We start from the raw sequence: 27227 nt of genomic DNA, 5'->3' as shown, positions 1-27227 counted from the left end.
TATTCAGCACCTGATGCAATAAACTATCGGGTGCTATGGATGCTCAATTCTCCTTTAACGCGCCCTTTTTTTTTTTGCCTCATTAAAATATTGCATTGGGCACCCAGGGGATGTGGCTGTGCTCAGTACTAGCGTCTGTTTTCAGCAGGGACCCCCTGAGGAGTCTGGAGTTAAGAAAACGGGTGGGGAGCCGAGACGCTGGAGGCCCCAGAAGCAGAAATAAACTCCCCCCCCAGGGTCTGCTACCGAGCCCCAAAGCAAAGACGAGTACCGATCCCTCTCCACTGCACACAGGAGCAGCACAGAGAGCCTATTTTTTAATCTTTTTTTCATGAGCCCTTGACTGCAAGTTGAGTTTACTCCACTTCTGAGGCTGGAGTTAAATTTTCTGCTTTAAAAAGTGCGCGTCGGGCGCCCAGCACTTTCCAGCATAAGGGGTAATAGCGAATGCCCTCATCTACATGGAATTTACATCTGTTTTAAGCAAAATATTTTGAAATACCAAAACTGAAAGCAATGTAGGGTTGATGTGAGGAAGCCACCGCTGTACAATAGTAAAAAGCAAAACAGGTTTTACAGTGCATCTCCCTGCAAATATAGAAATAGTTAAATAATTACAGAAAACCCCCTCAATTTCTGACTAGGAGAACAACTTCCAGCGCTGGGAAACCTTGAGCTAAGCCTGCTCACCTCCCTGCATGGGAGGGTAATGTTTGATCCCCTGATGGGCGTGGGATTTCCCTCCTTTTACCCTCTCACTGCAGTCAGGGGCGGAAGAATTGTGTCTCGTCAGGAGTTAAAAGCTCAGGCTTTGCTTTAGCTCTGATCAGTCTTCCGTTCCTGGATTTTGGTGTCGCTGTCCTGATGCTCTGCTCCTCTTGCCTGTCCATACTCTCATTGCAATGCATTTTATCATTCACTTTTCATCTTCCATTTTCTGACCCGAGGAGGGGAGTCTGAGCTCCAATAGAAAGAAAGCACATCTGAAGCCCTGCACAGGCCTTCGGCACATTTTAAACTCCTTGCAGATGTCCCCTTTGAAAACGTAGGGGTTGGCTGCAGCCTTTCTGTCTGGAGAAACATGAAAGCTCTGGGCCTGTCTTTGTGTGCACATAACACATGCACTTTCTTTATTGATCGCCCGTAAACCTCCAGGGCTAGGAATTGTCCCCATGAGCTGAATGTAAAAACACGAATGAGATAAACCATGCATGGAGGTGGCAGAACAAAATCTTCCTGCACTGTGCTCTCTGGCACAAAAGGGAAGGACAACTTTTTTTTTATTATTTCTTTTGTATGTTATTTTTTTGTTAACCTTTATGTGTGTTCAAATGGATTAACACAGCAGACATACTACCCCCTACATTGGTAGGAGAAGTATTGCTATAGTGGTAGCAGGTGTACACAGCACTGTACACAAACAGATAAGAGACAGTCAGTGCTCCATTGAGCTTACATTTTAGTCAAGACACAGAAACAAATAAGAAGCCTTAGGTTCAGCTCTACAGTTTGGGATTCCCATAGAAATCCATGGTGTGGCTGTGCCTTGACTCTGGTGTGTCCCATCTAAAAGAAAGGCAGAGCAGAAGCAGGAAAAGGGCAGAGAAGGGCAACAGGAATGGCCACCCCGTTATTTATCCTTTCCGATAGGACAAGGGAAAGGATTGAGAGCAGATTTGGAACAATTGTAAGAAAGCATTTTTACACTCAGCATAAGCTGTGGAGGATGTGGTCAAGGCAGTTCTGGAAGACAGAGCCAGACCCATTAACTCTGATGGGAGCTTCACCGGTTCTGGAAGGGATTTGCTGAGTTCTTCCAAGTGACCAGGACTGGTCGCTGGGCTGAATGGACCTTTGATCCGACCCAGCCTGGCACTTCTTAGGTGTAAAAAATAATACAATTTGCAGTGATTGGGCAGTTTGGCAGGATTGCTGTACTCTGGGGTGACCCACATGGCTGCAGGTGGCTGCTTCTCATGGGCTCGATGTAACTTGGGGGCATTAACAATCTCTGTTTTTTCTTCTCCTGCCTTTGCTTTATTCCTGTTTGCCCTCCTCAGATTAGAGCCGGAGATTTTGCTCAGAGCCAAACAGGACTTTCTGAAGGTGGACAGCACTGCTGACTTGGAGTGAGTACTTTGTGCGCTGCTGGGTCTCTGGGAGGGCTGATGGAGGGGATGGGCAATGGTTCGGGGAAGTTTTGCTGGATTGGGCGAGAGCTGCTTCTGCTCATTCGTTCTTGTGCAGTCTCTGGGACTCTTTCTCTGAGCAGAGATCCTTCCTTGTTCTCCTTGCTTTCAGTTTGTTTAAAACTGACTTTCGTAATCCTTGGAAAACCTCACTTCCCCCATCTGCCTATGATTGTTTTCTACATTGTTGGATTTTAAAATTGAAATCCACCTTGGGCTTGTTGAAAATTGTAGAATATTGAGAAAAAATAAATAAACAAGCATCTCCCCCATTTCTCCTCTGTCCTCCTCAGACAGTGCACCAAGAAGAGACAGGACTAAACGGGAGTCTCCTTCAAAATGAGCCCTCACCCCTCCGTGGCACTCCCAAACGCCTCGCCTCTGGGCAGCCTCATTTTCATGGGGTCCCGCCCCCATAAATTGTGAGCTCTGGCTCTTTCTCTGCTCCTCACCTGCTCCTCTTTTCCCAGGCTGTACAAAGAAGAGAATGAGGAGCTGGCCGAGGAGTTTGTGAAGGAGCGAGACGTCATGCTGGAGCAGGAGTTCCAGAGAGTCGCCATTTCTGGAGAGGAGAAATGCGGGGTGAGATGCGAATTCTTCCTGCCTGTCCTGTGAGGAGCAGGAGACAGAAATACACTCTCACTCGCAGTTTACAGGCAGGGAAATGTGAGAGGAGACGAGCAATTCGGCACCCGAAATGAGAGAGTGCATGTGCTTACTGGTTAACCTAAGGAATGTACTTTTCCTGACTCAAACAATTCCGACGTTCTTCCAAACTGAGCGCACATAATCGCCTCTCCCGGGTGCTCGATGCAATAGGCAAATGAGTCACTGTGATAAAAAGGAGGAGCTAGGGATACATTGTGCGTCCCTAGCGCGCCCATGGCATCGGGCACCCGGGAGACGTGGCTGGGCGCGGGTTAGGAAAACGGACGCTCATTTTCCTAACCCGTGCACAGCTCGTAAATTGAGCATCCATTTTCCTAACCTGATGCTAGCAAGACATTTTTATTTTTTTTCACATTGCTGCTTTCTGTGGTTCCTCCGACTTAATATCGCCAGGAGCAGTATTTTCTGCTTTTCTGTAAACTTTTGGGGCTCCTCCAGACTTAACACCAGCTCCAGGCTGGCATTAGTTTTTGACGGTTAAAATGTATGCATTGGAGGCATGGAAATGTTTTACATCAGGTGTACTAGCTAATAGCAAGAGAGGGACACACGCTAAGAGATCTCTCCACGAAGCCCACATGTACATAAGATCATAAGATATTCCATGCTGGGTCAGACCAAGGGTCCATCAAGCCCAGCATCCTGTTTCCAACAGTGGCCAATCCAAGTCACAAGAACCTGGCAAGTACCCAAACATTACATAAATCACAAGCTACTTTTGCTTGTTAATTACTGTAATAGCAGTTTATGGATTTTTCCTCTAGGAACTTATCCAAACCTTTTTTAAACCCAGTTACACTAACTGCTATAACCACATCCTCTGGCAATGAATTCCAGAGCTTAACTATGCGCTGAGTGAAAAATAACTTTCTTTGATTTGTTTTAAATGAGCTACTTGCTAACTTCATGCAGTGTCCCCTGGTCCTTCTATTATCTGAGAGAGTAAATAACCGATCTACATTAACTTGTTCAAGTCCTTTCATGATCTCTGTCAGATTTATTTATTTAAAAATTTTTATATACTGCTTATACAATGGGAGTGGGTCTAAGCGGTTTACAAGGTGAAACCATTCATAATAAGAATATGATACAAACAGAAATTAAAAATAGTAAAAAAAATCAAATTAATAACAAACATAAAAATCTGACAAGCTAAAGCCTCATAGAGGGGATAGGATGGAATCAAACCACTGTTGACCTGCCAAATACAATGGAACATTGATAAGTTTTTAGTTTTTTCTTAAACTCCTTAGAATTGGATACAAGCCTGAGGAAATCTGGAATTGAGTTCTAGAGTGCAGAACTGGACTCTAGGTGTTAAGAACTGGACTGATATGGTCTCTGGATTTTACATTAACAAGGATTCGGACTTTGTAGCATTTTGTATTAATTGGAGTGGGTGAAGAGAAGTGTCTGGGAGCCCTAAATCTAAAGCATTACAAAAGTCTAGTCTAGTAAGGATTAGGGCTTGTAAGACAGTACAAAAGTCATCAGGTATAGTAATGATTTTAAGCATTTTAATAGGTGAATCTTTGAAAAATGAACTTTTTACCACCAATGAAATGTGACAAGACATGGATAATTCTGAATCCAGGTTGTTATGGGAATGGGAACATTATCAAAAATTAAGTGAGGTGGAGGACGACATGGGGAATGTGGGATGGCAGATAGATGTAAAATTTCTGTTATGGAAGTGTTAAGTTTTAGACGGTTGTGAGAAAGTCAGATGCTAATAGACTTAACGTAAAGTCTAACAGTGGATAATGTATTGGACCAAGAAGGGTTATGTGGTACGAAAAATTGAATGTCATTGGCATAGATTTTGAAGTCTATGCCTAGACTGGCTAAAAGGTGGCAGAGGGGAAGTAAGAAGATATTGAATAGGATGGCAGAAAGTGAGGAAGCTTGTGGCCCACCAGAGGGAATAGTGTACCAGTTGGAGTGGTGTAAGCTAATATTGATTTGCTGGGGTCGCTTGGACAGGAAAGAAGTGAACCACTTGAGAATAGTGTCATTAATGCCAATAGACTGCAGACCTGAAAGAAGAATGTCATGATCCAAGGTGTCGAAAGCAGCTGAGATGTCGAGGGGAACTAAAATGTAATCAGTACTGATGTCAACCCATGAATGATAGTATGAAAGGAAGAAAGAAGAAGTGTTTCAGTACCATGGCCTATTCTCATTGATCTAATCTGTTAGCAGATGAAGCACTACGGATTCTATAATCTTGGCTAGTGAAAGTTGGGCAATGGCGTGGAAGTTGCTAATGAGGGTGGGATCCATGCTTTTCTTCTTGGGGATAGGAAGAATAGAAGTCTACGTTAGTATATCTGGGAAAGGGCCAGAACTGAGGGAGAGCTTAACGGAAGTGAAATCTTTTAGATGTCCTGGGCAGGGGGTGCTAAGGGCTGGTTGAAACCTTCATTTTAGTAAGGATACGGAGTTGGACCATAAACAAGTGACAGGAGGCAGATTGTGAGAGAATTTGGCAGAGATGTTGGTTACCTTATCTCTAAAACATTGTGCAATACTGTTACAGAAGGCGGTGTTGATATAGTTACAGGGGTCAGTGATTTAATAATGTTGAAGAGAATACTGGGATTGCCATTAGCTACCTTTCTTTTATTTCCATAAAAGGATTTTTTTTTTTTTTTGCGAGGTTAATCTGTTTTTTATATTTATTCAGATAAGCAAAGAATGCAATTTTACGCTAAGGGTTCTTTCGCCACCGTCCAAGACGTCTGAGTTCGGATTTCAGCTGGGTTTGGAAGGAACAGATAGCAATTAAACCTAAGGAATTTGTGATTGAAGAGTTCCAGTTTGAAACTAGGCAGTCAATGTCAATACCAGTACGCATGGGCATATTTGGGAGAAAAGCTTCAAAGAAAGAAGATGGATCACCTTTTTTCCTCTTCAACAGTTTTTTACTGCTGTGAGAGACATTAGAGATCTTAAAATTGATGTTACGTGATACATGAATTAAGAAGCGATATGACCATGGTACAGGTTCTAGCTGGAGTATAACAGAGGGTAAATGTACAAAATACAAGGTCAAGGATTTGGCCAAGTTTGTGTGTGAACTTATCAAATAGCTGCTCCCAGCCCAATTCAGCCAATGCTTGAAGAAAAGATGAGGCAGCAGGGGGAGTTAAGATGGATATTGAAGTCCCTGGCTAAGATCGTAAGTCCACAGGCAAAGTGACCAAATTCTCTAGGAGAGGAGATAAATCATGATTTAATAGACCAGAAGGGCAGCAAACAACACTAAAGTGAAGAACAGGCGAGGAAATTAGCAGAATTTGGAAGGACTTTTCAGTCTTAAGGTCTTCCTACAGGGATGAGGTGGAGCCTTAATAATGACGATTTCCTAGCGTACAGCCAGATGGACTCAGAACTCAGGTTATGTGCTCCCCTGCTAGCAGTTGGAGACGGAGCCAGGTTTCAAAGTTGACGTCACCCTACATACACCCCTGTAGTGACCGCGGCCTTCCAGCATTCTCCGTCTCCAGCAGACACTGGACTGCCTATCCCTATGGGATTGCTGTGCTTTTAGGAAGCAGAAATTCTACTTTTAAATTGAAGGAACATTGAGCCCTGCTCTCCTGCGGTGATACCTAAAGGTCCCTCCCCCAGTTGAGAATTCCTGGGTCGATTTCTGAGATCCCTCAGAGGTTTGCCTTGGTCCGGTAGCCGATCCCGGCATGGACTTTGCTGCTGAAGCAGCTGAAAGTTCTGGAACATACCCAGATCAGTCCAGAGAAGTGGGTTGTGTATCCCTACCAGCAGGTGGAGTCAGAGAACAATTAGACCTTTGGGCACTGCTACATAACGAGAGAGCCACCTGCAGTCCCTCAGTATTTCTCTGACTCCAGCGGGTGGTACAGATGCACACCTGCAGTCCCTCAGTATTTCTCTGACTCCAGCGGGTGGTACAGATGCACACCTGCAGTCCCTCAGTATTTCTCTGACTCCAGCGGGTGGTACAGATGCACACCTGCAGTCCCTCAGTATTTCTCTGACTCCAGCGGGTGGTACAGATGCACACCTGCAGTCCCTCAGTATTTCTCTGACTCCAGCGGGTGGTACAGATGCACACCTGCAGTTCCTCAGTATTTCTCTGACTCCAGCCGGTGGTACAGATGCACACCTGCAGTCCCTCAGTATTTCTCTGACTCCAGCCGGTGGTACAGATGCACACCTGCAGTCCCTCAGTATTTCTCTGACTCCAGCCGGTGGTACAGATGCACACCTGCAGTCCCTCAGTATTTCTCTGACTCCAGCGGGTGGTACAGATGCACACCTGCAGTCTTTAGTTATAGTTTTTATTTAGTTAGTTTGAACTTAATTTTTTGGTTTACGGTCGCTTCCTGAGGTGTTAGGCGCCTTCGTGGACCATCCCTCAGTGGAAGCCGGGTGTCCGGGGAATTGGATATTCCTGTCAGGGTTTCACCCGCCACAGTTTGGTGTCTGACGAGCAGGGGCTCCTGGCTACTCACCACCATCTCTGCTACAGCTGCTCCCTTGTCTCCTGCAACAGCTTTTCTCTGTGTCTTGGTAAAGTTTAATTAAAAAAAAAAGCTGTCTTCACTGCGGCTGACTGACAGTCTTCAGTGCTGCGGTAAGGAGAGGCGCAGCAGGGACCGGGTCTTTTAAGACCGGCTGGGGAAGCTGTCAGCAGTGTTCCCCTCAGCTCCCGGGGCTCCGGGTCGTTTTCTGAGGGCAAGGGTGAGTTTTTCTCCGTGAGCCTCATTTACGCGCCGCTTCCCTGATAGGGGCCTTGCGATTTCACTATAGACAGGCTTCCTTCCTGCGGCACGGCTGCGCGTGTTTTTTTTCTCCTCAGCCGGTAGTCTCTTAGCCCCCAGCATGAAGTTTGTTTTTCCGGCCCGGCCTGACTGAAATTTTCTCTGCATCGCAGCTCCGAGCGCTTCTTTTTTTATTCGCGCCCTTTTCTATTTCACTTCAGACTATCGGCGCTCTGCCGCAGATGGGACCGAAAACAGAATGGCAGGCCTGCCGCGCATGTGGGTCACGCGGGCAGGCGTTAGATGCGGCCTCCTTATGCGCTGCGTGTGCCCCGGGGTTAGAGGGCTCTTCAGGGCTTCTTGCCTCCTCCCTCGGGGAGGGAACATCTGTCTCGCCTTCGGCTTCGCGGGATGAGGATTCTCCACCTGTTCTAGCCCCGGTGAGGGAAGACCTCACCAGGGGAACTGATGAGATCACCCCAGCCGACTCTCCAGTGGGGGAGGGGGACCCGGAGGGGTTTTCCCCAGAATTTGTCCTCCTTATGCACCAGGTTTTCCTGGCAAGGAAACGCTCGGTGGTAAAGCGGCCAGGTCTCCTGGGGGCAGGTTCAGACCCGCCTGAGAAAAGGTCAGGGTATGGACCCTCGTCAGTGCCTCTCTGATCAGGTTCACCCCACAGGGGATTCACCTCAGGGTACACGAGATCCGATCCCGGGGTCTGGGGTAGTAGGGGTGGCAGACCCGGATCCTCGGCTGGATCCAGCTGATGTGGATACTGATGATCCGGATGAGCCCGATGACCCTCCTGCGGAGAAGGATGACCCCAGCCTGGTGCGTTTGTTCACGTGGGATGAGTTAAGACACCTTATTCTCCAAGTCCTTGAAATTCTGGGACTTAAGGTTTCTCAAGAAGAGTCTGACAACGAGGGCATCAATCCAGTCCTCGACAGCATTAGGGGTCCCACAACATCTTTTCCTCTGCCTAAGAAGGTTGGCAAACTCACTAGATGGGAGTGGGAGACTCTGGATTCCAGCTTGAAGGTGGGCAGAACTATGGCGAAACTGTACCCGTTATCGTCTGATGTTTTGGATTTACTGAAGGTTCCAAAGGTGGATGCTGCGGTCTCGGCAGTCACGAAAAAGACCACTATCCCAGTTGCGGGGGCGGCTGCCCTTAAGGATATGCAGGACCGCAAGCTGGAGATCCAGTTGAAGTGAGCATTCGAGGTTGCTGCACTAAGCCTTCGGGCGGCGCTTTGCATTAGCCTCATGCAGAGGGCCTGTCTATGTTGGGTCCAGGAGTCGGCTGCCGGAGCCGGTACGGGCGACAGGGGGGCTCTGCAGTCCACCCGCCTAGAAGCAGGCATCGCTTATGTTGCTGATGCTTTGTATGATCTGGTAGGGATGTGAATCGGGCTTCGGACAATTGAAAATATTGTCGATATTTTCAAAATCGTCAGCAATCGGGGGCTCTCCGAAAACAATAGGAAAACCCCACGATATTGATCGTGGGGCTTCCCTTATCGTTTTGGGGGAGGGCGGGAAAAAACGGCACACAAAAATAACCCCTAAACCCACCCAACCCTTTAAAAGTAACCCCTTAGCTTCCCCCACCCTCCTGACCCCCCCCCCCCCCCCCCAAAACCTTTTTACAGATGGTGGTCCAGTGGGGATCCCGGGAGCGATCTCCCGCTCCGGGCTGTCCTCCGGCTACCGGGCCGTCCTTTGCCCTTACCTTGTGACAGGGTATCCGTGCCATTGGCCGGATCCTGTCACATGGTAGGAGCACTGGATGGCCGGCGCCTTCTTGTGCTCCTACCATGTGACAGGGGCTGACCAATGGCACTGGTAGCCCCTGTGACATAGTAAGGGCAAGGCTATTGGCGCCATTTTGGTTCCTGGCACCCGACGGCACGAGTGCAGGAGATCGCTCCCGGACCCCCGCTGGACCCCCAGGGACTTTTGGCCAGCTTGGGGGGGCCTCCTGACCCCCACAAGACTTGCCAAAAGATAGTGAGGGCAAAGGTAGCGCCGGCGCCATTTTGAATACTGGCAATACGGCCCGAGTGCAGGAGGTCGCTCCCGGACCCCCGCTGGACTTTTGGCAGGACTTTGGCTGGACTTTTCGGCTGGGCAGCCGATAAACAAAACGCCATTGGGCCCGATGGGAAAAAACCCACATGTGAATCTGAACAGGAATCCGAACCGATTCCGGTTCCGATTCTCATCTCTATGTTCTGGTGAGGACCTCGGTGAGAGGTATGGTGTCCTTTAGGAGGATCTGGATCAGCTGGTAAAACTGCTTGCTGAATCCAAGGGCAATCAGTTGCCGGAAGATAAAAGATCTTCTAAGAAAGTCTTCCCTCCTCGAGCTAGGTTTCGGGACCCTTGCCGCTTCAGTGCGGGTAGATACTCCGCACCTCCTGCTTCTAAACCTGCTTTGTGGCGCCAGCAGTCCTTTTGAGGGGGATTCGGGACATCTTGGTGCAGGAAGTAATAAAAACCCCCAATGAAGCCACAAACACCCATTCCATCGTCGAAGCTGTCGGAGGCAGATTATCCAACTTTTACACGGAATGGGCAAGAATTACATCAGACCGCTGGGTCTTAGAAGTGATCAAAGACGGGTATGCACTGGAGTTGTTGCGCCCGGTCCAGGAGGTTTTTGTGGAGTCCTGAGTGGTGTCAAGTGAAAGGCGGTCCGGGTGACTCTACAACAACTTCTCGAGCTCAAAGCTATTGTCTCAGTTCCGGAGGCTCAACAGGGACGAGGTCGGTACTCCGTGTACTTTGTGGCCCCAAAGAAGGAGGGCGTGTTTTGGCCCATCCTCGATCTGCAGAAGGTGAACTGTTGCCTTCGGGTTCCTCGCTTTTGTATGGAAACCCTGAGGACAGTGATGGCCGCGGTTCGAAAAGGGAGTTTCTCGCTTCTCTGGACCTCACGGAGGCGTATTTACACATTCCAATATGGCTGAATCACCAGAAGTTTCTGCGGTTCAAGGTCTTGGGACGGCACTTCCAATTTTGAGCCCTCCCATTTGGTCTCGCAACAGCTCCTCGTACGTTCACCAAGGTGATGGTGGTGGTGGAGGCCTTACTTCGTCAGGAGGGAATCTTGGTCCACCCGTACCTGGACGACTGGTTGATTTGCACGAAGTCTCGGGAGGACTGCGAGAGATTGGTGTACATGGTGATGTTCACATTGCGATCCCTAGGTTGGGTAATCAATGTGCAGAAGAGTCACTTGGAGCCCACTCAGAAGTTGATTTATCTCGGAGCACAATTCGATACCTTGCTGGGCAAAGTGTTTCTAGCGGCAGACCGCATAGGGAAGTTGTAGGAACAAATACATTCCCTTCTTCAAAGGAACAATCCCACAGTGTGGCATCATCTTCAGGTCCTGGGCTCCATGGCTTCAACCTTGAACTTGGTTCCTTGGGCGTTTGCTCACTTAAGACCTTTACAGCGTGCGCTTTTGTCTCACTGGAGCCCAGTGTCAGAGCAATTCCATCTACCAATGCCTCTACTTCCGGAATCCAGAGCCAGTCTGACATGGTGGCTGTCACTGGACAATCTGGAATGGGGGGTGGATTTGGACACTCCGAATTGGCTGATAATCTCCACCGATGCCAGCCTCTCAGGTTGGGGGGTGGTGTGTGCAGACAGGTCCGCCCAAGGGTTCTGGTCAGTGATGTAAAGATCCTGGTCCATAAACCTGCTCAAGACCAAGGCTGTACGTCTGGCCCTGCAGGCGTTTCTTCCCTGGATCCAGGGCAGAATGGTGCGAGTCTTCTTGGACAATGTGACAACGGTGGCGTACATCATCCGTCAAGGCGGGACTCAAAGTCCCGCCATAGCACTGGAGGCACGTCTTCTTTTCACCTGGGTGGAGCATCATCTCAAGGGCATTGCCGCATCCCATGTCATGGGAGTAGAGAATGTGCAAGCCAATTATCTCAGCCGTCAGCAACTAGACCCAGGGGAATGGGAACTATCTCTCGAGGTGTGGAATCTCATTTGCGCCAGATGGGGAACTCCTCAGCTGGATTTGATGGCAACGCAGGCGAATGCAAAAACAGTTTGTTTTTTCAGCCGTCGCTGAGAACAGGGCTCGGTGGGCATAGACGCTCTCGTGTGCCCTTGGCCCACGGGGATTCTTCTGTATACCTTCCCGCCCTGGCCCCTCATAGGTAAGCTTCTCCGTCACATAGAGTGGCACCCGGGAAGGGTGATTCTGGTGGCGCCGGAGTGGCCACGTTGTCCGTGGTTCGCCGATCTGGTACGCTTGGCTCTAGAGGGTCCACTTCAGCTGGCTTATCTAACGCATCTGCTCCGTCAGGGGCCCATATTTTCAGATCGGGAGGATCGCTTCTTTCTCGCGGCTTGGCTTTTGAGAGGCAATGTTTACGCTTGAGGGGTTACTCAGAACAAGTCATTTCCACCCTCCTACAGGTGAGATGTCTATCCACCTCTTTGGCCTATGTGAGAGTTTGGAAGCTTTTTGAGACTTGGTGTCATCAGCGTTCCTGCGACCCTTTAGCGGTGCATGTTCCTCGGGTGCTTGGCTTTCAGCAACAGGGCCTCGCTAAGGGCTTGGCGTTCAGTTCCCTTTGTGTACAAGTTGCAGCTCTAGGTGCCTTGCGGGGAAACTTTGATGGCTGTTCGCTAGCAGTGCATCCGGATATTGCTCGTTTTCTTAAGGGGGTCAAACATTTGTGCCCTCCCATCCGTTCGGTGTGTCCGGATTGGAGTTTGAATTTAGTCCTGCGAGTTCTATGTGGTGCTCCTTTTGAGCCTCTTCGTGGAGTTTCTCTGAAAGATCTGACCTTGAAAACGGTGTTTTTGGTGGCCATTTGCTTGGCCCATCGGCTCTCAGAGTTGCAGGTGCTGTCTTGTCGGGATCCTTTTCTTCGGATTTACGACGATCGGGTATCGTTACGCACGGTTCCGTCTTTTGTCCCTAAGGTGGTTTCAGCCTTTCACGTCAATCAAACTGTGTAGCTTCCGGGGTTCCCTAACTGGTCCCGGGAGTCTTCTCAGAACAGAGAGCTTCATCTTTTGGATGGCTGGAAGGGTCATTTGCAGAATCGAACATCACAGGGGATTAGTCCTACTAGTAGCTCCAGATTGGCCCAGGCATCCATGGTATGCGGACATGCGCAGACTCCTGGTGGAGACACCACCCCCCCCCCCCCCCCCCGTGCCTCCCACCGCACAGGGACTTGCTACAGCAGGGACTGGTCTTTCACGAGGATCCGACTTGATTCTTTCTTATGGTCTGGCCCTTGAGAGGGCTCGCCTGATGAAGCGAGGATATTCTGCAGTGGTAATTGCCACCTTACTCCGTGCTTGGAAGTTCTCTAGGGCTCAGGTTGTCTCATGGGCGGAAGTTAGACTGCTGTCTCCCGTTGGCATCTGTCCAGCAGCGACGTGGTCCTGCTTGCACACCTTCTCCAGGTTCTGTCACCTGGACATTCAGGCCCGGGAGGACGCAGCCTTTTCAAGGGTGGTGTTAACTGGACCGCAGGCAGCCTCCTGCCCCGTTCGGGAGAAGCTTTTGTACATCCCATTGGTCCTGAGTCCATCTGGCTACACGCTAGGAAGTGGTGACATTACTTAACTGATAATTTCATTTTCCTTAGTTTAGTCAGATGGACTCAGCATCCCATCCCCGGCTGCCCAAGAACTGTGCCAAGAATTTGCCCGTACAGTGGTTATCGAATCCAAGAGTTTACGGGTAAGCCTTCATCCAGTCCCTAAATCAGGGCACCTATTGTTTGGTTGAGTACAGTTATGGTTATCTGTTTTTAATCATATTTTTAATTGTTTTTCACTAATAGGTCCACAGTGGCCTTTGAAGAGAATACTGAAGGACTGAGGTCACTGTAGGGGGGGATCTAGGAAGACGTCAGCTTTGAAACCTGACTCTGTCTCCATCTGCTGGCAGGGGAGGACATAACCCATTAGTGCTGAGTCCATCTGGCTACACTAAGGAAAACAAAATTATCAGGTAAGTAATTTCTCCAGTAGACCCCCCTCCACGATGGTTAAGCCTGGGTTCCAGGGGCAGATTGACCTATCGGGGGATCGGGCATCCCCCGGTGGGCCGGTCTAGCTGGTCACGTGGTCTCGACCGTGTGGCTCTTCCTCAGCCCAGCCTCAGCGCCTCCCAGCCAGCCCCCCGCCATTAGACCAAGCCAGCGTGGGCCGAAGAAAAGATCAGCCAGCCCCCGCGGAAGACCAAGCCGGCAGGGGGCCGACTAAATTAAAATCGAGGCTGGCGGCAGCCAAAGAAAATAAGATGGGCGCCTCCCAGCCAGCCTCAAGCGGGGGCTGGCTGGGCGGCGCCCATCTTCTTTTTTTCGGCCCCCGCCAGCCTCGATTTTAATGTCTTCAGCCCCCGCCGGAGACCAAGAGGGCCGAAGAAATTAAAACCGAGGCCGGCGGGGGCCGAAGAAGTGAACACCGGTGCTGCTAACCGCCGCCGGAGACCAGCTGTTCAGTGGGGGCTTTGGATCGGAAGGGTGCTTCTGTGTGGATGTGAGAAAGGGATGGTGCTTCTGTGTGTGTGTGTGTGTATGTGTGTATATGTATGTATGTGTGTGTGTATGTGAAAAGGAACGGTGCTTCTGTGTGGATGTGAGAAAGGGATGGTGCTTCTGTGTGTGTGTGTGTGTGTGTGTATATGTATGTATGTGTATGTGTGTATGTGAAAAGGAACGGTGCTTCTGTGTGGATGTGAGAAAGGGATGGTGCTTCTGTGTGTGTGTGTGTGTATATGTATGTATGTGTGTGTGTATGTGAAAAGGAACGGTGCTTCTGTGTGGATGTGAGAAAGGGATGGTGCTTCTGTGTGTGTGTGTGTATATGTATGTGTATGTGTGTATGTGAAAAGGAACGGTGCTTCTGTGTGGATGTGAGAAAGGGATGGTGCTTCTGTGTGTGTGTGTGTATATGTATGTATGTGTGTGTGTGTATGTGAAAAGGAACGGTGCTTCTGTGTGGATGTGAGAAAGGGATGGTGCTTCTGTGTGTGTGTGTGTATATGTATGTGTGTGTGTGTATGTGAAAAGGAACGGTGCTTCTGTTTGGATGTGAGAAAGGGATGGTGCTTCTGTGTGTGTGTGTGTATGTGTATGTGTGTATGTGAAAAGGAACGGTGCTTCTGTGTGGATGTGAGAAAGGGATGGTGCTTCTGTGTGTGTGTGTGTGTGTATATGTATGTATGTGTGTGTGTGTATGTGAAAAGGAACGGTGCTTCTGTGTGGATGTGAGAAAGGGATGGTGCTTCTGTGTGTGTGTGTGTATATGTATGTGTGTGTGTGTATGTGAAAAGGAACGGTGCTTCTGTGTGGATGTGAGAAAGGGATGGTGCTTCTGTGTGTGTGTGTGTATGTGTGTGTGTGTGTATGTGAAAAGGAACGGTGCTTCTGTGTGGATGTGAGAAAGGGATGGTGCTTCTGTGTGTGTGTGTGTATATGTATGTGTGTGTGTGTATGTGAAAAGGAACGGTGCTTCTGTGTGGATGTGAGAAAGGGATGGTGCTTCTGTGTGTGTGTGTGTGTATGTATGTGTGTGTGTGTATGTGAAAAGGAACGGTGCTTCTGTGTGGATGTGAGAAAGGGATGGTGCTTCTGTGTGTGTGTGTATATGTATGTATGTGTATGTGTGTATGTGAAAAGGAACGGTGCTTCTGTGTGGATGTGAGAAAGGGATGGTGCTTCTGTGTGTGTGTGTGTATATGTATGTGTGTGTGTGTATGTGAAAAGGAACGGTGCTTCTGTGTGGATGTGAGAAAGGGATGGTGCTTCTGTGTGTGTGTGTGTGTGTGTATGTATGTGTGTGTGTGTATGTGAAAAGGAACGGTGCTTCTGTGTGGATGTGAGAAAGGGATGGTGCTTCTGTGTGTGTGTGTGTATATGTATGTATGTGTATGTGTGTATGTGAAAAGGAACGGTGCTTCTGTGTGGATGTGAGAAAGGGATGGTGCTTCTGTGTGTGTGTGTATATGTATGTATGTGTATGTGTGTATGTGAAAAGGAACGGTGCTTCTGTTTGGATGTGAGAAAGGGATGGTGCTTCTGTGTGTGTGTATATGTATGTGTGTGTGTGTATGTGAAAAGGAACGGTGCTTCTGTGTGGATGTGAGAAAGGGATGGTGCTTCTGTGTGTGTGTGTGTATGTGGAAAGGAACGGTGCTTCTGTGTGGATGTAAGAAAGGAATGGAGCTTCTGTGTGTGTGTGTGTATATGTATGTGTGTGTGTGAATGTGAAAAGGAACGGTGCTTCTGTGTGGATGTGAGAAAGGGATGGTGCTTCTGTGTGTGTGTGTGTGTATATGTATGTGTGTGTGTGGATGTGAAAAGGAACGGTGCTTCTGTGTGGATGTGAGAAAGGGATGGTGCTTCTGTGTGTGTGTGTGTGTGTGTATATGTATGTATGTGTATGTGTGTATGTGAAAAGGAACGGTGCTTCTGTGTGGATGTGAGAAAGGGATGGTGCTTCTGTGTGTGTGTGTATATGTATGTATGTGTGTGTGTGTATGTGAAAAGGAACGGTGCTTCTGTGTGGATGTGAGAAAGGGATGGTGCTTCTGTGTGTGTGTGTGTATGTGAAAAGGAACGGTGCTTCTGTGTGGATGTAAGAAAGGAATGGAGCTTCTGTGTGTGTGTTGTGTGTGTATGTGAGAAAGGAATCTGCCAGTTTAAAAAAAATGAAATGTGATAATACATATAACTCAACTTTTATGCTGGTAGTGCAACTTTTGAAAAGTTGGATGAAAGATTAAATTACTGAATGTTAAGCATCCCTCTTCTGGAAAATAAAATTTAGCAAAGTGGGTAGAGACAAATACTAAAGCAAAAAAAAAGAAACTATTTAAAATGTTCATCTCAGCAAAATCACAAATTTAAGATACTGATGCCAGGTGGGGGTTTTTTGTTTTTTTAAGCATAATTTAAGCATGAAGACTAGAATAGTTTCAATCTGAAACGGTTTTGCTATTTTTTTTTAAACCTTTAGAAAATGTATATTTTTAAATGACTAAGACTGGAGTCTTCCCATTTAAAAGGGAAGTTGACTAAGGATGTCTTTCGGTTCCATATCTCTCACATGAATAATCATACGACTGATAGTTTGAAGAAAGACACTTGCTTTATTGCCTGAAAGCGCAAAACAAGAGAAGCTGTACGGTGTGGGTGGCTGTCCCTTGGGAGGACAGAACCTGAAGGAAGGGTGTCATTTCGCCTTCTGATAGGAATGTGGTTTTCGTATTTAATGGTTGGGAGCATCACTTTCACTTTTAGTAAAAGTGAAAAATGCTGCAAGTCTGAAAGCAAGGTGCTTCTGTGAGTGTAATGTGTATGTGAGACAGGGAGGGTGCTTCTGTGAGAGTGTAATGTGTATGTGAGACAGGGAGGGTGCTTCTGTGCGTCAATGTGTGTACGCAAGAGAGATGGAGCATGTTTTTGGCTGGCTTGTGGCTGTGAGAGAGGGCATGTGTGTGATCGAGCCTGTTTGTAAGTGAGATAGAACATGTGTGTGATTGAGAGCTTGTGTGTGATTGAAAGCCTTTGTGTAAGTAAGAGAGAGCGAGAGCATTGTGTGATTGAGAGATTGGCCAGAGAGGTGACGTGTTATGTGTGAGACTGATCAGGGAGATGACTGGTATGTGTGTGCTTGTGTGTGTGAGAGAGAGACTGGTTGAGGAGATGATTGGTGTGTGAGAGACAGAAACTGGTCTTGAGGGTATGACTGGTGTGTATGTGTGTGAGAGTGAGAGAGAAGAGATTGGTTGTGGTCCCTAAGGAAGAGGACCGTGAGGACAGCTTCAGCAGCTACTGCTGCATCTGGTGTGGCCTGCAAGGGAAAGGAGTAGGAGAACTGCTGGAGAGGGTAAGTAAAGATGGCTTTTTAAGTTCATTTTTCTTGATTGACTACAATTTTAATTATTGGGTAGTATGTGAAGTGTCTGCTGTTTGAAATATTTTATTGGTGTTTGGTAAAGGTTTCAAAATTTGCTTGAGTCTTTAATGGATATTCTATTCATCAGCTGTTTTGAAATTATTTTATTAGTATGATTTTATAATTATGATTCATGATTTATATATCTTGATTTTATTGATTGTTTCATGAGGAATAGTGTCATTTTGTTTTTCCATTGTTGCACTGTATAGAGTCTGGCGTGATACGTTTTACAGTTTAGTCTTTGTCTGCACATTTCTATTTCTACTTTATGTGGCTTTATTCTGTATTTGATGAGGGTCTGTGTTCTGCATGCAAAGACTGAGATGAAGCATTCTTTTAGCATGTGGTTTCTCTGTAGGGATCTGTAGTAGCTTGGCCTGTTCTGTTTTCCTGATAGGAGGTGTATTGATATTTTAGATTCTGGTATAATATTTGTGGTATTCTTTTTCATAGGTGGGGTTGTTATTCTTTGAGTTTTGGCAAATAGTACTGTGTTGATATGGAAGGACCATGCCGAAATATAGGGGTGTGTACATATATATGTAAATTATATATGTAAATTATATTGTATATGTAATTGGGTACCCATGGGCGAGTATGGAGAAAAATCCCCCGGGCCACTATTTTCCCTCAATCCGCCCCTGCTGGGTTCTGAGAAAGAAATATAATCAGCTGGGCATAAATAATTGAGAATAACATTGTCAAAGTCACAAAGGCAGGATTCAGAAATTAAAACAGCATTGGGTTTGTGTGTAGAGATTAAGTCATGGATAATAAACAAGGAGAAAGTCTGATACGTCACTTTCAACGTATATCCAGCATAGCTCTCTGCTCAACGGCAGGGGCAATGTAGAAAAGAGGATCTATATATTTAGACAACAACCAACAAGGACTGAATTACATAGTCGAGTAAACAAAAGCATGGGTGTAGCTTGCTTATTGAGGCGGTTACTACCCCTAACTAAGCTACATATTCAATTAGATGCAGTTCCAACACTGCTCTCTACATTAATGGTGGGGTGGAAGGGAAATAAAACTAAAAGGTTACTAAGAGCCAAGCGTAACAAGTAAGAGGGAAAAAAAAAAAAGTGCATAGCTTGCTGGGCAGACTGGATGGGCCGTTTGGTCTTCTTCTGCCGTCATTTCTATGTTTCTAATAGGAACTTTCTTCCTAATTGAGTGAGCATTAAATACCAGGATGAAAGCACTAAGGCATCAGTTTTAACAGAAGGCATGATAGTGATTAGAGAATTTCTTTGAACAGGAAAAGGTTTACGACAGTAATGTCTAAGGTTACCATATTTACTATTACCGGATACTCTACAGATCTCCATGACAAATAATAAACTAGAAAACAAGACATGGGATAGCAGAAAAAGAAAAAGTTAATAATTAAACAAATATAGCCTGGGAAGTCACTACAACAAGGACCCAGTAAGAAGAGGACTGTGAAGGGGGCAAACCTCCGGGGGCAAGCTGGCACCCCAGTGACATCAGGAATGGGCAGAGTGAGGAAGACCCCAGGATAGAACAGGCAGCGAATCACAATCCTGCCAGGCTCAGGTCAGCTTAGGCTCCCAAGGTGGTCGATAAGAGCTGACAGAGGCAGATCTGTACAAACATACATGCTAAGAGAGATATTCATAACTATTCTCCGAGAGAGAGAGAGAAACCTTCATAGAGATCTGTATCCATTCACACGCTGAGACATCTTCCATGAATAAGCACATATATGAGAGAGACGCTCATAGAGATCTGTATCCATTCTCACGCTAACAGACATCTCCATGAATAAGCACATGTATGAGAGAGATGCTCAGAGATCTGTATCCATTCACACGCTAAGAGACATCTCCATGAATAAGCACATGTATGAGACACATGCTCATAGAGATCTGTATCCATTCTCACGCTAAGAGACATCTCCATGAATAAGCACATGTATGAGAGAGACGCTCAGAGATCTGAATCCATTCTCACACTAAGAGACATCTCCATGAATAAGCACATGTATGAGAGAGATGCTCATAGAGATCTGTATCCATTCACACGCTAAAAGACATCTTCATGAATAAGCACATGTATGAGAGAGATGCTAATAGAGATCTGTATTCATTCACACGCTAAGAGACATCTCCATGAATAAGCACATGTATGAGAGAGACGCTAATAGAGATCTGTATCCATTCACACGCTAAGAGACATCTCCATGAATAAGCACATGTATGAGAGACACGCTCATAGAGATCAGTATCCATTCACATGCTAAAAGACATCTCCATGAATAACCACACATATGAGAGAGACGCTCATAGAGATCTGTATCCATTCACACACACTAAGAGACATCTCCATGAATAAGCACATGTATGAGAGAGATGTTCATAGAGATCTGTATCCATTCACACACACTAAGAGACATCTCCATGAATAAGCACATGTATGAGAGAGATGCTCAGAGAGAACTGTATCCATTCACATGCTAAGAGACAGCTTCATGAATAAGCACATGTATGAGAGAGATCCTCACAGAGATCTGTTTCCATTCACACATGCTTAGAGAGATCTCCATGAAAACTCACACATACTCCATTTGTGCACACCCACACATTCTCCCCAAAAAGGTGACTTTTTTCACTCTTCCACCAGGTCCCTTTCACAGACCTTTGGGATGCTGCTAAGAGTGTGGTGAAGGCGCTGTTCATTCGCAAGAAGTACATGGCACTGTCCCTTCAAAGCTTCTGCAAAATAACTTGCCGTTTCCTGCAAGAGCTAGCAGAGAAACCCCTTGAGACACAAGAATATGATGAGGTACCGGAGACCCCTGTACCTGCAGGTGAGAGTTGGGGAGATATGAGCTGAAGTAGGTGAGAGAGTTGCAAGGCACTGAAGACCCTCATGACTACAGCTGACACAGAGATATGAGGTGCTGGAGACACGGTAGCTGCAGGTGATGGGAGTCATGAGGTGCTGGAGTCACAGTAGCTGCAGGTGATGGGAGTCATGAGGTGCTGGAGTCACAGTAGCTGCAGGTGATGGGAGTCATGAGGTGCTGGAGACACCGTAGCTGCAGGTGATGGGAGTCATGAGGTGCTGGAGACACGGTAGCTGCAGGTGATGGGAGTCATCAGGTGCTGGAGACAAGTAGCTGCAGGTGATGGGAGTCATGAGGTGCTGGAGACACAATAGCTGCAGGTGATGGGAGTCATGAGGTGCTGGAGTCACAGTAGCTGCAGGTGATGGGAGTCATGAGGTGCTGGAGTCACAGTAGCTGCAGGTGATGGGAGTCATGAGGTGCTGGAGTCACAGTAGCTGCAGGTGATGGGAGTCATGAGGTGCTGGAGACACGGTAGCTGCAGGTGATGGGAGTCATGAGGTGCTGGAGACACGGTAGCTGCAGGTGATGGGAGTCATGAGGTGCTGGAGACACAATAGCTGCAAGTGATGGGAGCCATGAGGTGCCGGAGACACAATAGCTGCAAGTGATGGGAGTCATGAAGTACTGGAGTCACAGTAGCTGCAAGTGATGGGAGCCATGAGGTGCTGGAGACAAAATAGCTGCAGGTGATGGGAGTCATGAGGTGCTGGAGTCACAGTAGCTGCAGGTGATGGGAGTCATGAGGTGCTGGAGACACGGTAGCTGCAGGTGAGATTTGAAGAATCCCATCATAAGTATGGGAAAATAAGTGTGGAAGCTTGCTGGGCAGACTAGATGGGCTGATTGGTCTTTTTCTGCCGTCATTTCTATGTTTCTATGATGTGAGCATACTGTGAACACTCCAGTCATTGTGGCGGTTGGGTGGGACAATGGTAGAATGAGCAGTACAAGCTGCTTACTGTAGAGGAGATCATTGCTTTTTGAATTGATGGTGACCTTGACCACTGCTGTAAACAGCAGTCAGGGACTTATAACAGTGACTGATTTATGCCTCTCCTGTTGGCACACTTAATTGGTCTGGTTTTCAGGATATCCATATGCATGAATTAGATCTGCGTACATTGGAGACTCAGGGTATGCAAATCGATCTCATGCATATTCATTGTGGCAATCCTGAAAACCTGACTTGCTAGGTGTGCCTCCAGAAGAGGGCTGGGAAACACTGCTCAGTGCCATTGATCCTAGCATGTCTGCAAACATTTAATTGCTAAGAAATTTACATATTGAATTAAAATAAACATTTCTTGATAGGAAACCTTTTCACACTGAGTTATGTGGTGAGAATAGGAAGTGATGTTGTCTTTAATGAAAAGGGGCTCCAGGGGTGATCTGGGAAACTATAGAGCAGGGAGCCTGATGCCGGTGCTGGGGCAAAAAGGTAGAAGCCATTCTTGAAAGCTACTGACCACATAAATAGACATGGCTTAATGGCGAAGTGTCAACATAGTTTAATAGGAGGACGGTGTTGTGTTTGTGGCATTGTGGACACTTGGTTGCAATGGAGATGACTCCGCCCACAGGGAGGGGCCCCGTGGGGAACCATTGCAATTGGCTGAACTCAGCAGACACAGTATGGATAGAGGCTTTATTGTACTGCTTGCAGATAGATGGTAAATGCAGGAAGATAAGGCACTGATCCCAGAAGTGCCAGTACGCTCAACAGGCTGAGAAGTGAAGTCTCACCCAGATGTTCATGATAGGCAGGAGCCCGCAGTGCGGGTGACGTCACAGCTGGTGGGTGGAGCTGGAGCACCGGATCACAGAGGTACTCACAGGAATGAAGGCGTCTTCCTGGTGATGGTGGGACCGCAGGTCCGTGGTGCAGGATATAACGGCTGATAGGCCCTCGAGGAGCGAGTAGCCGATGATCCGATATCCTGAAATGTAGAAAAGAAAGACCCCCGAGGAGCGGCTGTCTAGTTAGAGAGGGCCCCGAAGGGTAGTTGGAAGCGAGAGACCCCCGAGGAGCGGCTGTCTAGTTAGAGAGGGCCCCGAAGGGTAGTTGGAAGCGAGAGACCCCCGAGGAGCGGCTGTCTAGTTAGAGAGGACCCCCGAAGGGTAGTTGGAAGCGAGAGACCCCCGAGGAGCGGCTGTCTAGAGCTTCTGCTGGAGCGAGGCCCTTGGAGAGAAAGCAGCGTCTAAGCGTGCAGCTTAGAGCGGTCAGAGTAGCTCAAACCGAAGTCCTTGCTAACTCAAGGTGGAAGTGAAAGCAGAGGCCAGATATACCCGGAGGTAGTGACGTCATGCGGTGGGCCCGCCCCCGAGGTTCCCGCCATGACAAGTATTTAAGCATAAGAGATGTGCGTGCTCGCGCCCTGGGAGGCCCACGGGAGTGAGCATGGCGAATGGGGACGCCCATGCTAGTTTGGAAACGCCAAGACCCTCGGCACCGGAGGCAGCCATCTTGCCCAGAGAGAGAGAAAGGGGAGAGAAAGGGGTAAGGCAGAGCAGTCGCAGCCGTCTGCAACCGATGGATGCAACAGACGGTGTGTCATACCAATTTTTTCTTTTAATTTATACTTTATTAAGATTTTAAACAAATGACATTGCAAAAAATCAAAGAAAAAAATGTGCATGTCAGATAATCATAAGGCAATAATCTTTGAAAATTCAATCAATTACACCAAAATTCCTAGTCCCCATCATGGGAGGATACTTCAAGAACTAAAACTAAGGGAAACTGTGGTACCAATTTTTAACATTTCTCTGAAGGTATGCATACACCTGTAGATAAAGGTAAGTTGGTGGATGCAAGGTATTCGGATTTTCAGAAGGCATTTGAAAAGTCCCTCATGAGAGATTCTTCAGGAAAGTGAAAAGCATGGGAGGCAGTGCCCTCTTGCGGATTGATAATTGGTTAAAGACAGGAAACAGAGTAGAATTAAATGGACAGTGCTGTTTATTAGGGATGTGCATTCATCACATCCAATTCGGCAGGTATGCGGTTACTTTGCTACAGGAAATGTGCACAATACCCATTTTCCCGTGCAATAGAAAGTCGGAGCAGTATGCGCATTCCCGCTGAGATGGATGTGATGAATGCACATCCCTACTGTTTAGCATATTCATAAATCATCTGGAAAAAGTAGTGAGGTGATCGGATTTGCACTTCATAGAAACTTATTCAAAGGAATTAAAACATGAGCGGCTTGTGAGGAACTGCAGAAGACCTTGGCAAGACTGGGAGACTGGACATCTAAAAGACAGATGAAATTTAATGTAGCCAAATGCAAAGTGATGTATGTAGGGGAAAAAATCCTAACTATAGTTCGGAGGTCCATGTTAGGAGTACTACTCTTAACAGAAGACAAGGGGGCAACTTGCACAGAGCGGCAGTTACTACCCTTAACAGAAGACATGGGGGTAACCTACACGGAGCGGCAGTTACTACCCTTAACAGAAGACATGGGGGTAACCTGCACGGAGCGGCAGTTACTACCCTTAACAGAAGACATGGGGGTAACCTGCACGGAGCGGCTGTTACTACCCATAACAGAAGAAATGGGGGTAACCTGCACGGAGCGGCAGTTACTACCCTTAACAGAAACATGGAGGTAACCTGCACGGAGCGGCAGTTACTACCCTTAACAGAAACATGGGGGTAACCTGCACGGAGCGGCAGTTACTACCCTTAACAGAAACATGGAGGTAACCTGCACGGAGGGGAAGTTACTGCCCTTAACAGAAACATGGGGGTAACCTGCACGGAGCGGCAGTTACTGCCATTAACAGAAACATGGGGCTACCTTGCACGGAGTGGCAGCTACTACTACCCTTAACAGAAACATGGGTGTAACCTGCATGGAGAGGCACTTACTACCTTTAACAGAAGACATGGGGGTAAACTGCACGGAGCGGCAGTTACTACCCTTAACAGAAACATGGGAGTAACTGCACGGAGCGGCAGTTACTACCCTTAACAGAAGACAAGGGGGTAACCTGCACAGAGCGGCAGTTACTGCCCTTAACAGAAACATGGGGTAACCTGCAAGGAGTGGCAGTTACTGCCCTTAACAGAAACATGGGGATAATCTGCACAGAGCGGCAGTTACCGCCCTTAACAGAAACATAGGGGTAACCTGCACAGAGCGGCAGTTACTTCCCTTAACAGAAACATGGGGTAACCTGCAAGGAGCGGCAGTTACTGCCCTTAACAGAAACATGAAGGTAACCTGCACGGAGCGGCAGCAACTACCCTTAACAGAAACATAGGGGTAACCTGCATGGAGAGGCAGTTACTACCCTTAACAGAAGACATGGGGGTAACCTGTCATGGAGAGGCAGTTACTACCCTTAACAGAAGACATGGGTGTAACCTGCACGGAGCAGCAGTTACTGCCCTTAACAGAAACATGGGGGTAACCTGCACAGAGCGGCAGTTACTGCCCTTAACAGAAACATGAAGGTAACCTGCACGGAGCGGCAGCAACTACCCTTAACAGAAACATAGGGGTAACCTGCATGGAGAGGCAGTTACTACCCTTAACAGAAGACATGGGGGTAACCTGCGTGGAGAGGCAGTTACTACCCTTAACAGAAGACATGGGGGTAACCTGCATGGAGAGGCAGTTACTACCCTTAACAGAAGACATGGGGGTAACCTGCACAGAGCGGCAGTTACTACCCTTAACAGAAGACATGGGGGTAACCTGCACATAGCGGCAGTTACTACCCTTAACAGAAACATGGAGGTAACCTGCATGGGGCGGCAATTTCTACCCTTAACAGAAACATGGGGGTAACCTGCATGGAGGGGCAGTTACTGCCCTTAACAGAAGGCATGGGGGTAACCTGCACATAGCGGCAGTTACTACCCTTAACAGAAGACATGAGAGTAAACTGCACAGTTGATTGATTAGGATGCACCAAACTATAAATTATTTGTAACCTACAAATGCACATTAAGGTTAAATTCTTTCCATCTAATATGCGCCCAATAGACAAGCTTAATGTACACACATGTTTATTGAAGTGAATTGTTACCAGCACTATGATGGCACATGATTAATTGTAATCTATACCACTTACTTTATTCATTATCGTGCCTTGCTGTAAACCGTTGTGACGGTTATCTAACTTAACGATGGTATAGAAGAGCTTTTAAATAAATAAAATAAATAAACATGGGGATAACCTGCACAGAGCAGCAGTTACTACCCTTAACAGAAGGCATGGGGGTAACCAGCACAGAGCGGCATTTACTACCCTTAACGGAAAGCATGAGGGTAACCTGCACGGAGCGGCAGTTACTACCCTTAACAGAACCATGGGGATAACCTGCATGGAGTGACAGTTACTACCCTTAACATAAGGCATGGGGGTAACCTGCATATAGCGGCATTTACTACCCTTAACAGAACCATGGGGATAACCTGCATGGAGTGACAGTTACTACCCTTAACATAAGGCATGGGGGTAACCTGCATGGAGTGGCAGTTACTACCCTTAACAGAAACATGGGGGTAACCTGCACAGAGCGGTAGATACTACCCTTAACAGAAACATGGGGGTAACCTGCACTGAGAGGCAGTTACTACCCTAAACAGAAGGCATGGGGGTACCTGCACGGAGAGGCAGTTACTACCCTTAACGGAAAGCATGGGGGTAACCTGCACGGAGCGGCAGTTACTACCCTTAACAGAACCATGGGGATAACCTGCATGGAGTGACAGTTACTACCCTTAACAGAAACATGGGGGTAACCTGCATAGAGTGGCAGTTACTACCCTTAACAGAAACATGAGGGGTAACCTGCATAGAGTGGCAGTTACTACCCTTAACAGAAACATGAGGGTAACCTGCATGGAGCGGCAGTTACTGCCCTTAACAGAAACATGGGGGTAACCTGCACAGAGTGGCAGTTACTACCCTAACAGAAACATGGGGGTAACCTGCACGGAGCGGCAGTTACTACCCTTAACAGAAACATGGGGGTAACCTGCATAGAGCGGCAGTTACTACCCTTACAGAAACATGGGGTAACCTGCACAGAGCGGCAGTTACTACCTTAACAGAAACATGGGGGTAACCTGCACAGAGCGGTAGTTACTACCCTTAACAGAAACATGGGGGTAACCTGCACGGAGCGGCTGTTACTACCCTTAACAGAAACATGGGGGTAACCTGCACAGAGAGGCAGTTACTACCCTTAACAGAAAGCATGGGGGTAACCTGCACGAAGCGGCAGGTACTACGATGAGCAACTTGCAGGGCAGACTGGATGGAGCATTTGATCTTCATCTACCATCATTGCTATGTTTCTATGTTTCAAGAGTAACCATCCAGGAAAAGGATCTTGGGTCGTTGGTGAGGCAATACATTGAAATCCTCAGCTGACACTGCAACCATGGTAAAAAAAATAAAAGCAAACCAAAGTTTAGAAATGATCTGAAAAGGAATGGTCAAAAAAATGGAGAATGTCACAGTGCCCCTGTATCCATCCACTGTGCATCTGCACCCTTGGCTACTGTGTGTAGCTCTGGTCGCCACATGTCAGAAAATATAAGAGGAACTAGAAAAAGGTACAGAGAAGGGTAAGAAAAATGATGAAGTGGATAGAGCAGCTCTTTTATGAGAAAAAGTCTAAACTGTTTAGAGAAGACTGAGGTGACTGAGAGGGGAAATGAGATGATGTATAACATCATGAGTTGGGTGGAACAGCAATTTAGGAAATATTTACTCTTTTATATAGTGTTAGGAACTGCGGTCACTCCATGAATC

At 47.3% G+C, this 27227-nt stretch overlaps 1 protein-coding gene across 1 annotated transcript in view; it reads left to right on the top strand.

Moving 5' to 3' along the window:
• AMPD2 (adenosine monophosphate deaminase 2) overlaps positions 1-27227 on the top strand; it is a 75726-nt gene that overhangs the window by 17110 nt on the left and 31389 nt on the right. Inside the window, 3 exon segments of the mRNA XM_029573513.1 lie at positions 2061-2129; positions 2660-2771; positions 20219-20405. Coding sequence (XP_029429373.1) covers positions 2061-2129; positions 2660-2771; positions 20219-20405 — 368 coding nt within the window.

Source organism: Rhinatrema bivittatum, chromosome 12 (assembly GCF_901001135.1).
Source record: "Rhinatrema bivittatum chromosome 12, aRhiBiv1.1, whole genome shotgun sequence".
Lineage (NCBI taxonomy): Eukaryota > Metazoa > Chordata > Amphibia > Gymnophiona > Rhinatrematidae > Rhinatrema > Rhinatrema bivittatum.
The sequence above is the reverse complement of the archived record's forward strand: the minus strand, read 5'-3'. Positions and strand labels throughout refer to the sequence as shown.